Raw genomic sequence first — 17,079 nt, 5'->3', positions numbered from 1 at the left:
AATCTTGGTTTGTTAAAGATGCTGTTAAAAAAAAAAAATCTTGCTCAATAAACAGTACCAAACAGGAAGCTGGCATTGTCAAATACAGACCCTGAAGATACACATCCTGAGAATAAACCTGCCTTTTCTGTGTCATTTTTCATCATTTTTCATCTACAGCTAACAAGGGAATTTGGCCTGATCTGTTTTTGTTTTTTTCACATTGTACTGTAATAAAGATTTTTATTGTCTTTAAACATAGTGTTCTTAGTTATTTCTTTGGTAAATTTATCTCTCCAATTAGTTACTTTTATTTCTAATATAATTACTTAGTCATTGCCATTTTTTTCTCTTTAGTTAATATTATCTCAGTTCTTATGATTGGGACCTGCAGGAGAACATCTTAAAAATGGTTTGGTTTTTCTTTTATGGTTACTTTAAGATCTAGGAATATGTATTTTCCTTCCAAATGCCACATGCATGTGTAATTATCTATACATATCCAACACTGCTCTCTATTTCTGTTTGTCCACACATGCAATCAAATCATCTTTGGAGATACATGCTAATTTTGAAAATGCTAAGAAGATTTTATATTAGGATGAGGTCTGGTGCAAAACTTTCTGATTTATTAAACAATAATAACTAATAAATGTTGAGGTTTTTTTTAAGATACAGAGGAGGTTTGTTACTGACTTCCTAGCTAAATTTCAGCAGGTTGGAGTCAGCTGTATTTCTGGTACCTGAGGAAGTTCTTTCCTGTTGAAGTTACTTTCATTTTGGAGCTATTGTAAGTGCAGCTGCAGTGGATGTGACCTGCTAATGCACAACGTGGAGCTCTGTTATTTGAGGTTAATTCTAATTCCAAACTGGTTAACTCCACTGTGGTGGAGTTGCTGTAAAGTAACTCTGCTGGTTAATTCTAATTCCAAATCCAATATGAATGTGGCTGGAAGCAGGTCCTTCAGTGTCTGAAGTATCTTTTCATGTCAAAAATCATGCTGGGCAAAATGCATACAAGATAAAGGAATATTTACTTATCTAATGCTTTGTCAAGCCTTGAGATTACAGAAGATATAGAAAGCCCACACCTGTACTTATAAACTGGAGCTGTTCCAGCATTGTTGAGAAATAGAGAAGGGATTTGTGTCAGATACCTGCTGCTGAGGAGTGCAGAATTTAAAAAATAATCTTTGCAATAAATGGAGTTTAAAAGAAAATTAAACGGTGGGTGCTGGATTTTGCCTTCATATGCACCTAAAATAGGGGTAATGAAGGCAGTGAATTCACAGATTTGTGTTATAATTAGATACAAATGAAACTTAAAATATAAAATATAGTGCATATATATTTTTTCTGGATTGCTTCTGATGAACTACATATTGAGTTAGTGGGATTAGGTTTCTTGTGCATAAATCTAACATAAGATGCTAACAGAGATGATGCTGCAGTCCTGGCAGTGGGCAATAGAGCTGTGTGTGCAGTTGCTTTGCTCCTTTGTGCTGCCCACAAGTTTCTAGCCAGCCACTCTGGGCTCCTTTCTCAGCTGAGTGAATTCCCTTCTCTGCACTGACCTGCTGCCAGCTGTGTAAGCAGCAGGAATTCTCAGCCTTGGTCCTGTGTGTAGCAATAGGTGGGTTTGCCCTGTAAAGACAGAATGAAGAGCTCCATAACTGACAGCTGAACATCTCACCTGTGTGTGCAGCTTGCTCAACTCTGGGTGGTGCAGGAAAGTGAGAACTCAAAGAGCTGACAGAGCAATCTCAAGTAACTTCTAGGACCTTGCTAAACCAAGGGCAGTTGGTGTTCAGCTGCCCCAAGGGCTGTTCCTTCATGCCAGTAGAGCAGTTTCACAGCTGGGGATTGAGCCTGAGTGATTACTCACATCTCTGCCATAAGGAAAACTCTATTCCATGCAGTGAATAAATAATTGCACTGCCCTCAGCAGCAGCTGATGGGCATGACACTATTGTGTGTGGACAGAATTAACATTAGTAAGTTACAAAGTTTATCACAGTCCATCCATTAAGGAATATACTAGCATGACATTGTCAGGCACTGTGGTAATGCTGGGAAGTATTTTTTGTATAAAATCAGACACTGGGCATGATTAACAGGCCAAGTGTTCATTCCAGCAGGGCAGCTGGGGTTTTGTCTCCCCCAAGGCAGCACAGCAATCAGTGTGGGCTCAGAGGGTCTCCCATGTCTCTTCCATGCCTGTTGTCATTCAGATTTACAGTCACAGCCTCACGCTCCATTTCCCACTTTTCCCCACCAGCTTGGGAACTGCCAGTGTGAGCTCTGCTTCCTGCTGCTCCATCCTCCTGCAGGTTGAGCAGAGGCAGGGGCTCTGCTGAGAGCTGCTTGTATTGACATGTTGTGACAGGAGTGTAAAAAACAGCTTTAGAAGGTTCAAATTTTAAAGATGCATATTAGGCAAATTAAAAAAAAAAATTACACTTTCCCTCCATTGGTAGTAATAAAGATACTTATGGTAGATTCTGAATTCCTTTGGAAGCAAAGAAACTGCACGTTTTTTCTTTTTTTTTCTTTCTTCTGAGCACAGATATTTGTAGTGACTTGCTCAACAGATAAGAGCCTGGGAAAAATGAGTGGACAGTTTGGGTCAGGATGTTATTAGAAGCGAATTTTGGTCTTCATAGTGTTTATGCTATTCCAGCCACTCGTGAGATCACAGAAGCCTGCAGAGAAGGAAACAATGGAATTTGATGTTACACCAAACATCAAACAGGGTTGAAGGTTCTGTGACCTCTGCAAGTAATTAAAATAAAGCTTCAGTGGAAAATGGTAGGCTACTGCCACAGTTCCTGTTTTACAATTCATGACATTCCTTGAGGGGTTTAAAAGATGAGTCTGAATTATTCTTTGTGCTACTGCAAAGTCCTTAGGAGAGTTAAAAAATCAAGTCATTCTCCTCAGAGTCATGGCAGGAATAGATATTGATTTGTCTCTCAAATAGGCCTATAATAATAACTGTTCATAAAAACTAAAGAAAAAGAAAAGGAAAAAGGGAAGTGCTTTTACTCTAAGACTCTCAGATACTCTTTCAACTACATAATAGTTTTGATAGTGTTTAAAGAGAAAAGAAAAGCTTTCTACATGTTTAATAGCTCTCTGTCAGTGACTGCTGAGTTATCTCTGAAAGGAGAGTGAACGAGTGCAGCTGTGCAAATGTAACACAACAAATATGCACTTAATTGTGTCCTTTGGCCGGCAGAACATGTCTGTTGGTAATTAGTTCTTCCTCTACCAGACCCACTGGCATGTGAGCTCTCCTAGTGTGATTCTTGTTATTGTTCTCTCTGGCTCTTGTTCACTGTTGTTCTGGAAGGAAGGACAGGGCTGAAGGCATGAGTAATAGGAAATCTCAAGCTCTCACGTTCACCAAAGAGGAAAACATTTATTTAATCAGCCTAGAGCTTTACAAGCACTCAGAGAATAAAAGTTAGTCTTGTGGGAAGTGGGGGCAGAGGGGTTGGACTCAGAAAATACAGCCCTTGGCTTTTGAAGTGCTGTTACCCTGGGGTTAACTCAGTGCAGGGACTTTTCCAGCTGGATTTTTGGGACAGGTTGTGTCAGCTTGTCTGCAGGTGTATTTGCAGCTCCTGGGTTGGAATAATTCTTGCCCTGCTTCCCCTCACAGCGAGGAGTGACAGTACAATTTTGTCTTTGGGAGGTGCCCAGACCAGCAGAGTCTGTCCAGGGAAGGCACACAGCCCGGTGTGTGTTGTGAGCAGCTGCAGCATCAGCAGTGACAGGGCTGTACAGGAGCGCACAGAGCGTGTTCAGTGGTGCTGCAAGGACCTGCCACCCTTCAGCTCACCTCTCAGACTGGTAGAGGTGTCTGAGCTGGGTGCACAGAGTGTGTACACTCTGTTCTGCCACCGCTCAGGACAGCTGTGCAGGGTCACTCCCCCACCCCCTTAGGGGGAGCCTTCAAAGCTCACTGCAGACAGCCCACAGAGGATCTGTAACATCAAGTTGAAGTAATTTGGGAGAATAGCATGCTGGGCAAAGGCTGGAAATGTATAGCTTCTGAGTCTGAAAAGGGGATGTATGTAAAACCTGGTCTGAAAAATGTGTTTTCTCATTGTCAACTATTATTACAGGTCTTGGTATTGTTATAATGCATAATAGAGTTTGTGCTCTTGCTCATGATACTTGGGACATGTCCTCTGTAGAATAGACACATCCAGCTCCTCTGTGTAGTCCATCATCCATGAATTTCGGCCACTGAGGCTTCAACTGTCCTTCACAAGCATTAGAGATGTGATTCCATGGTTTTATTTTTTACCCTTGTTATGAAGAATAAATTTCTGTAATGGTTTTCCTTGGTAGTGTTTCTCTAAAGTATTTTATGTAGGACATTAAATGTAATTTAGCCTGCTTTGTAGACTGGGAAACTGAAGGTCAGTGTTGATACAGACTTGATTCCAGTTTAGGTCTTGAAATTACCAGAATAAATAGATCCTTAATACTATCTAAGATAATGTTGTATCTCTTTCATTCTTGAGCAAGCATATAATGTGCATATTGTGGACAGTATGTATATATTTGTAGTATATAGAAAATAGCCAAAACTCTTATGTCTTTGCTCAGTCACTGATCAGTGAGATTTGCAGAGCCATAGAAAGCTACTGAAATTTAGCATCCATTTATCTGCATTTATAATTATGCTTGTGGAATTCCTTTGGCCATTGTTTCTTCATCCTCAAGTTCTAAGGCTCTGGAAGTATTTAGTAAATGAGAACATAATTCTACTCTTTTTAATTTAACTTTTTTCTGTCAGTTGTGTTCAAATGGGATTTTATCCAAGAACTTATTTCAGATTTGTCAATGTGGGTAAAAGATAAGTAGGCAAGTCAGAAGAGCTTGTATGTTGTCATAAATTGGTAACTGATGTTCTTTGCTTTTAGGGCACTTGCAAGTGTCTGATGATTTAACAGAGACTTTATAGGCAGTGACAGCAACACATAGGTTTAATATTTCATTTGACAATAAATTGCTGTGAATTCATTCAATTCCATTTAACAATTTGAAGTAAAAATGGTAAATATTATTTTGGTTGCTTTTAGCACTTCTAGCTAAGCAAACCAAGGTATTGGCAGCAGTTAATTTAGCTTACTCCATCATATTTGAGGGACATTCCTCTAAGATATGGGTCACAGTTTGTTCTTGATGGTTTGGTGACTCAATTACAGTGAAATAATTCAGAAGGGACCAAAAGCAGTATGATGGATCAGATCCCAGTGTCTGCAGAGCACAGGGAACTGCAGAGGATTTCTGGATGTGAACTTGGGAAGGGGCAAGGAGAGCTCAGCAGGGGGAGAAGAACATTTAACCTCCTCTCATCTTGACTGAAGAATGTTTGGGGCAAATGTGCATTTAATCAGTGTTTCCTGGTCCTGCCAGGAGGATTGAGGGGCAAACCCTTTAATGCACAGCACAGTAGCATGAGATCCCAGGAAGCTGCACACTGAACACCCTGAATGAGGGTTTAGTGGCCCTAGTAGGGCAAAAGCAGATGTCTGGAAAGTGTGAATATTTCATTGACTTGTAGATGCAAGAGTTTTTCCTAATACATTATAAATGACTGATTTTTAGCCTCTATTTTCCCAGATGATCACAGCAAGTCAGGCATAGCAAGATGAGTCCTGAATTAGTTGAGATTCAGAACGTTCTCCAGCCAATACCTGCTGTAGGAAGGATCCCTCTCGTGAGCTGCAGAAACATTAAAAGGCAGCAAACTCATGAAACTGTTCTGGAAGAGTTTAACAACAACAACTGCAGCTGCTCTGGGATGTCACTGCCCCAAACCTCCCAGTGCAGGGTGTGTTCTCACTTGGACTGGCAGGGCTGTGTTATCTGGGGTGTGGTGTTCATTCATCACTCACACCAGGCTAAAACTCAGCCGGTGTTTCAGTCTCAGGGAAAGACCTGATAAACTCGAAATTGACCCTCTGGCTGCTGGGGAGAGGCAGGTGCACACGGGCTGAACTAGCTTCCCTTGACAGTGGCTCATCAGGAGTTTTCCCAGGAAAACAAAACTTCAGAGAGGCCACAGGTCTGCACATAATAATAGTGTGATGAATTCTGGATTTCTTTATCCTGTAAATTCCAGTCTTGAAGGAAAGTAGTGGGACACCTCAGGGGTTAAATAATTGCAAGGGAGAGTCAGAGATGAAGAAGGCAGCCAGTAATGAAAATTACAGAGAATGAGCATTAACTGTGTTTTCTCTCTCAGTTCAATATTAGCTTTGTTGCTGCAAGTCAAACATCACTTCTGTGTTTTCTCCCTCATTGGCTTTTCTTCCTGGAGTAAGCAAATTTTGTAGTGACTTCTCATTTTCCCTTTTAATAGAGACCCTGTTTTGCCTGATAGCTCTAAATCTGCTTTACTAAGAACACCTAAATCCCGTTACTCTCTGTTTGGTGGATTTTGCCCCTGAAGTTCAAGAATCAACAGTAAAAGCAGGATCTGATTAAGAGAAGTGGAGGCTTTTTGCAACTGGACAGTGAAATGTTTAAATAAACTAAAAGCACACTGAGTCCTCTTCTTTGGCCTTGTATTGCTGAAGTTTCTGGATGGGAATTATTAAAAAATATTATTATTTTATATTTTTATATTTAAAATTATTTAAAATATGTTTTTATATTTAATTTTATATTTTATATTTAAAATTATTATCCATTTATTCATATAATTCAATTAATATTCAATTATTAAAATTGAATGGTGCAACTGTAGAAGAGCTGGGTAGTAGAGCTGATTTTCTGGTAGCTGTCAGGTACTTTAACCCATGTACTTCATTATCTAATATAGATAGATAGATAGATAGATAGATAGATAGATAGATAAATAGATAGATAGATAGATATAGATATAGATATAAAATAAAAAGCCTGTGTAATTGATGCCATATGTGAACCAAAACTATATTTTTATTCTTCCAATAGACAAAATGAAAGGTTGGATTTAGTAATGTTATGGCCTTAAGTACAATGAGGTAGGAGACGGTTTTGATGAAATTTTACAAGTCAGCCATGGAGTAAGCAGTTATTTTGTGCTTATATCATCTCAGTAGATGGGGAATATTTGTGAAAAAAGGACTTGAGGTTAATTTGTTTGGAAAGCCAGATGCAAATTCAAAGACTTTTAGAATTCTTTACTTGTCACTATGAGGGGTCATTTTCTAGCATTAATAATTTTTCTATTTAAAAGCCTGATGTGGACATTTTGTGCTCAGTTTATGATGTGAGGAAGCTAATGTATTGATTGCTTTGATCTCCTAAAGAGAAGAAATCACATTAATATTTATGCCTTGATTTTTTCCTGTCCTTATAGGGCTGAAATCTGATCAGCTTTACCTCTTAATGGTGTCAGTGTATTTAAGAGACTGAATGACTCAGTGGATTTGGATTTGCTAACAGGATCTAGGGTGTTTAGGACCTTTACAGCAGTAGTTCAAATTCAGCTCAGGCTATCTGTGCTGGTGCAGTTTCTGAAGTGGGGGATCTGGGAATTAAATCAATGGTCCCAGAAGGGGCTCTGGGAAGTTCTCTTTCCTAATACCCATGGCAGCAGTGTAGGGAAGAAAGCCAAGGAATGAAATGGCAGGCTGAAAACTCACTAATTGGCAAAATGAGGAGGCAGCAGGTTCACACAAATGAACTGCAGTGTGACATTCAGTGCCTCGGACTGCTGGGTGATTTAGAAAGGTGTCAGATGATGGAGAGCAGGGATGTTATGATGCAGCTCCCAGTCAGGAGGACACTGACTGCTCTGATGGGAAGGTGTGAAGGGGAAGGGCTGTGCTGTGCTGCCTTTTCTCCTACAGACTTTTCCTGGCCTCTGCTGAGGACAGGACAGAGCTGCAGCAGTGAGGCAGAGCTCACATTCTCAGTGCTCTTGTCCCATCATGAGGGCAGGGTTGTGACAAAACAGGTGAGCTAGAAGAAAAAGGGCAGTGGTCAGCCAGAAAATGATGAGTGCTCAGAAAGCAGTGCAGTGCATTGGTCCCTCATGTCCTTTTTTGTTTTTGTTCAGGCAGGTGACAAGCATTATCATCCCAGCTGTGCACGATGCAGCAGATGCAACCAAATGTTCACAGAAGGAGAAGAAATGTATCTGCAAGGTAAGGGTGTCTCCAGTGCAAAAGAAGAAAAGCAGACATGATGATTTTTCTATCACAGAAATTTATAAACCATCCCCATGTAATATGTCCAAGAAGGACTATAGTGATCCTGTTCTCAGTAGTGTTCTCATCTTTTTTCACTTGATGCCCTTCTGGTCCATTAGCTGCCATAACTGTGGCTTTGCAGGGACTCTGCACCCTTGCTGAGGCAGCCTGTGCTTGCTAAAAAATCAAATTTACTAGGCTGCCTCTGAATTTGACATCTCCTGGATGGTTTAGCCCCAGAATGGTGTATGAGATACCAGACAAATCGAAGGGATTTCTCCTGATTTCTGCTGATCAGTTTCTGTGCTATCCTGGACTACACTCCAGACTGTAAAAGGCAAGGGAAAATCTTGCAGGAGCTGCAGTGAAATTGCTTTGAACCATGTAGACCTCATTCCTCATGCACAGTCTCTGCTCAGTTCTTAATTATATTTGCTACCCTTGCTACTTCCCTTTTATCTGGACACATCTCTCTTTCTATTCCCATGTACTTTATTTTTATATCTTTCTATAGCCACCTCTTTCTTGTCTGTTTATTTTTACCTCCCCTTTCTTGTTAAGAGTCTCACATTCCCAGTTATTCCCAAGCTTGTTGTTTTCATTATTTTTTCCCAAAAAAGAATATGCTCTTTTCTTTCATTGAAAAGTATCCTTGATCTGAATCCCACCTACTCTCTGAGAGGATACTCACTACTGAGTTATTTTTATTGCTTGCTGTATGACTGTTGGTAGAAGGATGTATAATACCCATTTATGTAAGCCAGAAATAAAAGTGAAAAAGGCAGATATATGTGGGGATTTTATATATTGCACTTAGGTTAGAAAACCTGATGTACTTGAAAGGAATGTAGAAGAATAGGGAAAGAAATATGAAAGTGTTGTCACAGCCATTTCTTGAAATCCTGAGGAGAGGTTCTTACTGGAGGAGTTCCAAAATAGGATGATACTGTTGAGGCATTCCTTTGAAGCTAACTTGTTTTATTTTGTAGTTTGTCCTTCCTTGCAGTCCCTCTGTTTCATCTCTCCCTGACCTTATACCTCAGTGATCTTAGTCCAGCTGTGCCCAGAGCAGGATGTGGAATGGTGAAGCTGCTCTGCTTGGCAGGAGCAGGGAGAGGCTGGGAGAGGGCTGGGTGGGAGGTGCTGCTTTCTGATGGCAAATTGGAAAAACTCATTTGAAAGCAGCACTTACAGCATCTGGCAAATCTTAGTTTCCTCACATGATGGTGTGGTAAAGTACAGGCAGAGTTCAAAATGAGCATCAGGTCATCCTTTGCTGTCATTAATTAATAACAGCCATCTCCAGCTGGTGCCATTTGCACCAGCCTAGCAGAGAGTGGGACTTGGGGTTAACTGAGCAGGCTTTGCTGTAAATTTCTGCAGATCAAAATGAGACAGAAGGTCTCACTTTCACTTAAACTAGGCTGGAATTTGTCCTGGACAAGTTCAGGTGGTAGGAAAGGGGAGAGGAGAGAAACCTGGCAGCAGCTGGATCTGCTGCTCTCTTCCTAGTGTACCTCTTCCTATGGTTATGAATCAATGTTCTGGTGCTCAGGCTGTCTCAGGGGAGAAGCACCTCCAGTTGCATTGCTTTATTGTTCACAGGATGTTTTCTGGCTAAATACTGTAATTGCTGAGTGTGCTGCCAAAGCTTTCCTTGCTGAATTCAGCCTGCTTGGAAGTGTGAGGACCTAAAAGCCTTTTCTGAGCAAAGCTCTCAGCTGAAATGCATATCCAGGCTCCATCCAAATCACTGCCCCTAGGGTGCAGAATAACAGCATTCCAAGCATTTCTCTGAAACAGAAATACAACACCACAACAATAACGCTAGGACAAAACTCATGTTGTTGATAAAACACACAAAAATAGGTGGCTTCCATCTCACTTGTAATTGTCCCCTCCCTAGAATATGAAAGCACTGTCTTGGTATGGCTTTGATAATAGAGAAGCCTGGCAGGATTGTGGTAGGAACTTGTATTAGAAATGTTGGGGAACTGGCAAAAGGAGAACATGGACAAACAAACTCTCTGTCTTGGGGCTTTCTATCTTAAGGAGGATTGGAATAATTCTAGCAGAAACACTCTGTCTTGCTGCTCCAACACATGAAAATGAAAAAGAAGCAGCACCACAAACTGTCTCTTTCCCTTTGACTTCCCAGTAATACATTATTTTATGGGCTGCCCCACAAGGCTGTTGCTGAGCTAGGATTGCCCAGTATTTAGAGGGATGCTGATGTTGAAATAATGATGGTATGTGCAAAGTTTAAAGCTGAATAAAGGAGCATGCTAGTTGGTGTTTGCCAGGTAAGCAAACAAACATATGTTAAGAATGGAAATAATCACAATTTGCTGAACTGTTTCCAGCAGTAAAAGAGAGCAGTGATGCAGCTTGGGAATTTGCACCCTTGCAAGCATTCCAAAACAGTTTGGATAAATAGTGTCTACAAAATGTAAATTTGTGTCTACAAAATGTAAATTTGCTCAGAGTTCAAGATCACAAAAAAGATGCACATTTATCTTCTTAATCCTACTCTGTCTGATTTGGGTTTTTGTATGTCACATCTTTCATATCTCTTTATCATTTTGTGAAAGAAAACCTACAACCCTTAGCTAGGTTTCACCATGAACATGGCATCCAGGTTCCTGTATTTCTTGTTCACTTTCAGCATTCTCACAGGCTGTCCCTAAACTGTGCCAGTCTGTGATAAATCCTGCCCAAATTGCAGTGACAGCTTTCTCATTGATGGTAGGGAAAGTTTAACAGGAAAGAATCACAGAATTGTTAAGGTTGGGAAGACTCCTAAGATCATCAACTCCTGCCATTAATCTAACAGATAATTTTTCTCAGGCCAGCACAGGAAAGAAGCTCACAGCTGGATTTGAGACTTGAACTAAAATCTTCTGAGTCTTAGTTCATCCTTGAGCAATAGGTGTCATATTCAGAGGAGTGTTACTCAGATCACTCCTCTAACATGAACCTACAGCCCTGTAACCTGCACTCTGCTCCTCCTGCATGCCCAGGGCTCAGCTCCCTCCCGATCCTGCGGCTCTGCAGGGTCCTGGCTCTGAGGCTGCTCTTTGTTTACAGGGAGAGCTCTCGGTGCTCTTCTCCCTGGTGTCTGATGGCTTCCCTCTGCCAAAGGCACAGTTTCTTCTTCCTCAGCTTGGACTCACAGCCAGACATCTCAGACCCTTGCTCCAGAGTCACAGCGTTCTCTCCTGTACTGCTGGGAAGTGAAATCATCCCTGCTGCTCTTTACTCCTGCACCAAGCCATGTTAGAAGAAAGTTTCCAGGGGCCCTGACCCATCCTTCTCCTGTCCTCTGAGGGTGGGGTTTCCTCTGGCTGCTCTTGAGCTAATAGTCACCAGCAGGAGACCTGGGCTTGGCTCTGTTTGGTTTCTCTGTGGGCAGAGGGGAGAGGTGATGTTCCCCCCTGCAGGCAGTCAGGGCTCTGGGTTGGCTTTGTGGTGACTGGAATGAGGGATGAATGTGATTGCAGCTGCAGTCAGTGTTAAAAATCAGTGTTAAAAATCAGTGTCAGTCTCTGCTCTGTTTCATCTTGGCAATGCCTTCAGCAGCTTTCCAGCAGTGACCACAGCTTACACTCTGTTTCAGAGGACAACTGAAATGGGATGGAAATGCTTCTTGCCCCTGACATCACTCAGTCCATGAGGACAGCAGGATATTCCTGCTTTACAGCATAAGAAAGAATCTCATATTTTGGGAAACAAACAGCAGAGGACTCTTTTAGTAGGATGCAAGCTGGAATATGCCAGCTTAGTGTGTGGAAGCACCAGTGCCACCCACGAGAGCTCAGGGTGGAAGTGCTGTGTGTGCCAATGGCAGCTGTGATGTGCTGGCATCCAGGGAGAGGCTCTTGTGTGCAGCTTTGCACCCCCTGTCATCCTGGCCTCTCACCCACTGCCACTGGGTCACACACAGCCCTGGCTCTTGCACTGGGAATTCTTTAATTTTTGCTTTTCATTTTGCATGAGGGAAGATGTGATCTGAGTGGTACTTTACAGTGACTGAGTATGACACCTATTTCTCAATGGACTTGCAATCAGAAGTTCCTTTTTATGTGCAGGGCAGTACATAAGGGGAGAACAGATCACATAACTGTGGCCCAGTTCCTTTGCTTTTCCCCTCCAACCTGCCAGAGGAATCCTCTCTCTTTCAGTTCCTCCAGCTGGTGCTTGCTGACTCTGTTGCTGCTTGAGGCTGCCTGAGTTTTAATTAAGAATGTGTGCAGAGTGCTTTGACAGCCTCAGGACAAAGCTGCTGTAGGTACACCAAGGATTTGAATACTTTTTTTGTTTCCCTTGTATTTCCCATGAGCTAGACTTTAATGTGAATTACTCTCATAGTTCAGACAGATTCAGCATCTGATGCAGTGATGAGATTCTCTTGAATAACTGGCTTGCCATGAGCAGGAGTCACCTGCTTTGCCCTGAATAAAGCTGTGTTTCTCCTCCCTCAGGTTCCACTGTCTGGCATCCCGACTGTAAGCAATCCACTAAGACTGAGGAGAAGCTCCGGGTAAGCTGAATTCGTGGCTCGCTGACACACCATGCCTTTTGCACACACAGTAATTGAATGTTGTTTTTAAAAGAGTGACTTTTTCCATGTTTTTTTCGCATAGCTGTCACAACTCTGGCAGAATATACAGTGGAGGCACTTCAGAGGTATTGCTCTGATTTTTAGGCTTACCACCTTCACATACCTGTCTCAGTGCACTGCCTTTAAGATAGTGTCATTTACTGACATACAGACGTGGCCAAGTATCTAAGACACTTCATTTCATATCTCAGTTGTTGTGAGAGAGACTCCTAAGGAGAAGATATGAACAGGGCAAATGCTATCATATATTTTAGTGGTTTTGCACATCTGTGTAATTGCTCTATAGTTCTCCCCTGTTCTGCGTGGTTATTTGCAGCATTTAGACAAGATGAGCTCTTCTTCCTTTGCCATCCAAGTAAGCCTCAACCTAAAGTGATCCTGATTTGAATGCCAAAAAGAGCCACAGTTACCCTTGGAGTTACATCAGCATATTCAGACTTTCTGGGTCAAATCCTCAGTGACATTAATGCTGCACTGATAAATGCTAGAGCCTGGCTTTTTGCATGAACCAGGCAATTCTGAGCCCTTATTCACTGATTCATCCTCTGGACAATTTTCTCTTTTTGATGTCTCAGTTGGTCCCTTGAATTTTGCTAATTTCCCAGGATATGAATATTAGAGACTGCATATGAATGAATTGTCTTTCAGATAAGGAAGCTAAGAGGTACTGGTATGAAGATACCTGTGACATCCTGTGGGTTGTATTCTGCGTGGGTCTCATTCACAGGAAGCCACATCCTTTAGCATTATTCCAGTACCCTGGTCTGTAAAGCATCCCCCACAGAGAATTTTTTATGGTCATAGGTAATGTGCAGATAAATTCCTGTTGAGCAGAGTTCGTGTTAGTGTGGCCAAAAACATAACTGGCCCTAGATGGGCATGTGGTCTGGAATGGTCAAACCTCAGTGCAGGTACCATCCAGCATTCACACATTGCTCTGTCCTGACTTTTTGTAAGAGAATGGAAAATGATGCCAGACTGGATTTTGTTCCTCATTTAACAGTTTGAATGTAAGACAGTATTTTGGCCATGCCTAAGTGTCAGAATGCTTTTGCCTTGTAGTACTTGGTTGCAGTACAATACCTCCCTTTCACTTGGACCCAGGAGTTTTATCAAAGCACTCCTGACTACACTGTGGCCCTTATTAGCCTTCTCCAGCTGACCTCATAAATCAGTTTGCTTGTTTCCATTCCCCATGGAAATGGCTGTAGTCCTCTTCAAGTATTTCCCTTTTTGTCAGTATCCTCCCCCCTCAGCTAATTTTAATTGAAGTGAGGGAAGTAGATGGATTCACTCACCTGCCAGGCGTTGCCTAAGTGAGGAAGAGGATGTGGAGGTGAAGAAGGAAAACTGAGGGAGCATCTGAGCAGTGTGACAGCAGAGCAGTCCAGCAGCACCCTGCTCCTGGAGGAGACCTTCTGTGCAGAGGTTTAATAGGTCCTTACAAGGCATTGATAAATGCACCATACTGAAGCTGGCTGAGGTGCACTATTTTTAGCTTCTATGGTACATCACAGATTGTCTGCTGTGGTGCAAAGTCAGAACCTTATTCTGATATCAGCTGGAGTTCACTTTGATGACTTTGACACGTGCTTCATCCTGTTTACCCAAGTGAAGGCAGTAGCAAACAGGTAGGTACAGAAACAAACAAAACTGGGAGTACTGTGTGCTATTTGAGCATGTCAGCACTAAATTGGGATATGTACTTTGATTGAATTTCAGTTTTTCATTCAGGGTCAGGCCTAGATTTTCTGGTGGTTCTGCAAAAAGCCAGTGCCATTGCCTATTTGCTTGCTGGGTTTCCTTTCCCTATAGAACAAATCAAAACAAAAAACCTTTTATCACTGAAGTAACTTCAGAAGTTTTCAGCAAGTCCTGTTTTCTCTCAGTAACTGAATTGTGATATAAACTAATCAGCATTTGAACTGGTCAAGATCTGAGAGGGAGTTCATAAAAGCAATGGTTGCTTTAGATCTTTTCCCCATGGATATTTGTGGAAGTTTGCAAAGACAAAACAAGCAGAAAACAAAGCAACCATGTGCACGTTACAAAAATAGATACTGTTTGGTGTTAATTTACAACTGTCTGGCTGTTATGGTTCTGCCACGGTCAGTAAGTAACAGAAACTGTAACACAAGCAGAGGATAAAAACTTGATTGAAAAAAAGAGCTTAACCACTGAACTGGGGAAACTGCTTTCCTTTTCACTCATTTTTCCCTTTTGTGTTCCATGACAGCATTCCTCATCTGAGTTCTTTTATCCAAAGAGTCTGGTTCTGCGCAGGCCACGCTCTGCAGAGGTTTGCTGTTGTGTTTTCATAGTGTTGATAATGATCTTCTTTACTGAGAAGATTCCTCATTGCTGTCATTTGCTGTGCTTGCTACTACTCCTGCCACACAGCTTTCCTGCTCTCACTTGCCACCGTGGGCACTGACGCTGTATTTCGCATCACTTGTTTCAGTGTTGCTTGTTAATTCTCACATTTTTTTTAATTTTGTTTAATGAAATGCTTACAATTAACTTCTTTTATTTTAGATTCAGATGAGCTTTTGGGGTCTGTAGTATTGGTCTTCCAGTATTTCAGAAAGTTTTCCTTCTGAAACAAAAAATTAGAGTGTAAATATGAAGCAAATGAAAATGGTGAAAAATATCTGACTTTAAAGCAATGGTTAAAAAGAAATAGTTTTCCATGAACAATGACTTATGTTTTTAGAGGGGAAAAAAAAAATCCATCAGTTAAGTCGCTTCCTTTTTTTATATATATTGACCAACTACCCATGAATACTTTAGTTCAGAAAATGCTTACAAAACCCCAGGTTTGGATATATTCTGTGTGCTGCCTGAGAGCATTTATCTCTGAGTTGTCACATCTGAGTTGCAAGGTCCTCTCTGTCCTCCTGATTCTGAAGTAGCTGTCTACTGTCAGATTTTACTGAGTTTGCTTTGCACCGACAAACACCGCCCAGTTCCATTTCTTCTCCCTCGGGGCAGTGTTTGTTTGTTGGTGCTGGCTGCTGGGGGCTGTGTGCTGTGCTGGTGCAGGTGCACTGAGGTCGTTTCCAGCTGGTGATGGAGTCAGAGCGCGCCGGTGCAGAGCTGGTGCAGGCTGGCAGCAGGCAGAGCCCCCATGCCCCTGCATTTCCTGGGTGTTGGTTTGGGCACCCTCACTTCTCTCATGGCAGATAGATGCAATCAGTGTCAGCCAGGGCAGGGTGTCTGTGTGAGATCCAGGCTGCAGGATGGAGTTGGACAGTGGAATCCAGTTCTGTGATTCAGTGGGGGGGTAATGCAAGCCCTCAACTCTTTGTTCTGCATAGTGGTTTAGTTACCTAACTAATATTGAACACCCTCTCTCTGTTAGCTACAGATCTGTGTATCAAGAAAATGCAGCATAAAGATGTGTTATCAGTGCTCCTAAGGACAGCAGTGTCTCTTCAGTCCTAGGCTTTATGGAATAAAATCTTGGAATCTGAGAACAGCAAACTGTGGGACAATTTCACTCATCTTTTAGGCCAGTATAGTGCCTCTTTGCTTTTGGCTTAGTGCACATAAGTCTGAGTTTCCAGTGTTGGAATCCAGGAGCCTCGGGATTAAAAACCCAAATCCTATTCAATGTATTAGAAAAATATGCAAGGCAAAATAGGAGCAGCCCATGTTAAAATGAAGGTGTGTTCTCCTTCTTGCTTTGTAGACTGTGTAGGATACAAATAACTTAGGGCCAGATGAATATCCTCTTGTATAAATTTGGTCAGTATTAAATGCTGTTTAGATTTACATGGTGATTCTACAAAGTGTAGCTCAAGGCAGATTTTGGCTTCAAGTCTTTTTCCACGGAGTAGACACAAAGGTACTGTCACTGCTGTTGCTATAAAAATGGGCCAAAGGCTTGAATCTGCATAAAAATTGTAGTTAGAAAATGGTAGGGTGAAATCCACTGAATTCCCTGAAAGCTTGTGTTGAATTCAGTATGCTCTGGACTTCCCACTTTATTTTCTTGTTCTTCCCACTTAACTTACTCTTGATGAAGTCTAAGTTTGCATGAGTAGCATTGTAGAAGTTTGTTTGGTACCAACGTATCTTCAGCGATTATGTGCTGAAAATTCTTGCTCCCTTCTGGCCTTCATGTCCAGAAAGGAAAGAAAAATAGTCATAACCTATTAATATCTGTGTCTGTGTGAGTTTGAACTAAACCTGTTTACTAGTTTTGTCTTGATGCATATTTAGTGTAGAGAAATAAGGAATGCATGCATTTGAAGGAAACACTCTTAAGGAGAAGGG

The 17,079-nt window shown here is 41.6% G+C and overlaps 1 protein-coding gene across 11 annotated transcripts in view; it reads left to right on the top strand.

Annotated features, from left to right (window-relative positions):
• ABLIM1 (actin binding LIM protein 1) overlaps window positions 1-17,079 on the top strand; it is a 192,337-nt gene that overhangs the window by 132,408 nt on the left and 42,850 nt on the right. For 8 of the 11 annotated variants that reach the window (XR_014616344.1, XR_014616345.1, XR_014616349.1 and 5 more), the window contains exons 7-9: window positions 8,048-8,135; window positions 12,662-12,720; window positions 15,038-15,100. Coding sequence is in view for 1 of the 11 variants with exons in the window: in XM_084210467.1 (XP_084066593.1) it covers window positions 8,048-8,135; window positions 12,662-12,720; window positions 15,038-15,100 (210 nt within the window). In the remaining 10 variants the exon portion in view is untranslated. The remainder of the gene's footprint in view (window positions 1-8,047; window positions 8,136-12,661; window positions 12,721-15,037; window positions 15,101-17,079) is intronic. The other 3 variants (XR_014616346.1, XR_014616347.1, XR_014616348.1) reach the window with 1 other exon arrangement.

The sequence above is a fragment of the Fringilla coelebs genome, assembly GCF_963513975.1.
Source record: "Fringilla coelebs genome assembly, chromosome: 8".
Lineage (NCBI taxonomy): Eukaryota > Metazoa > Chordata > Aves > Passeriformes > Fringillidae > Fringilla > Fringilla coelebs.
This window is presented reverse-complemented; position numbering and strand designations above follow the sequence as displayed.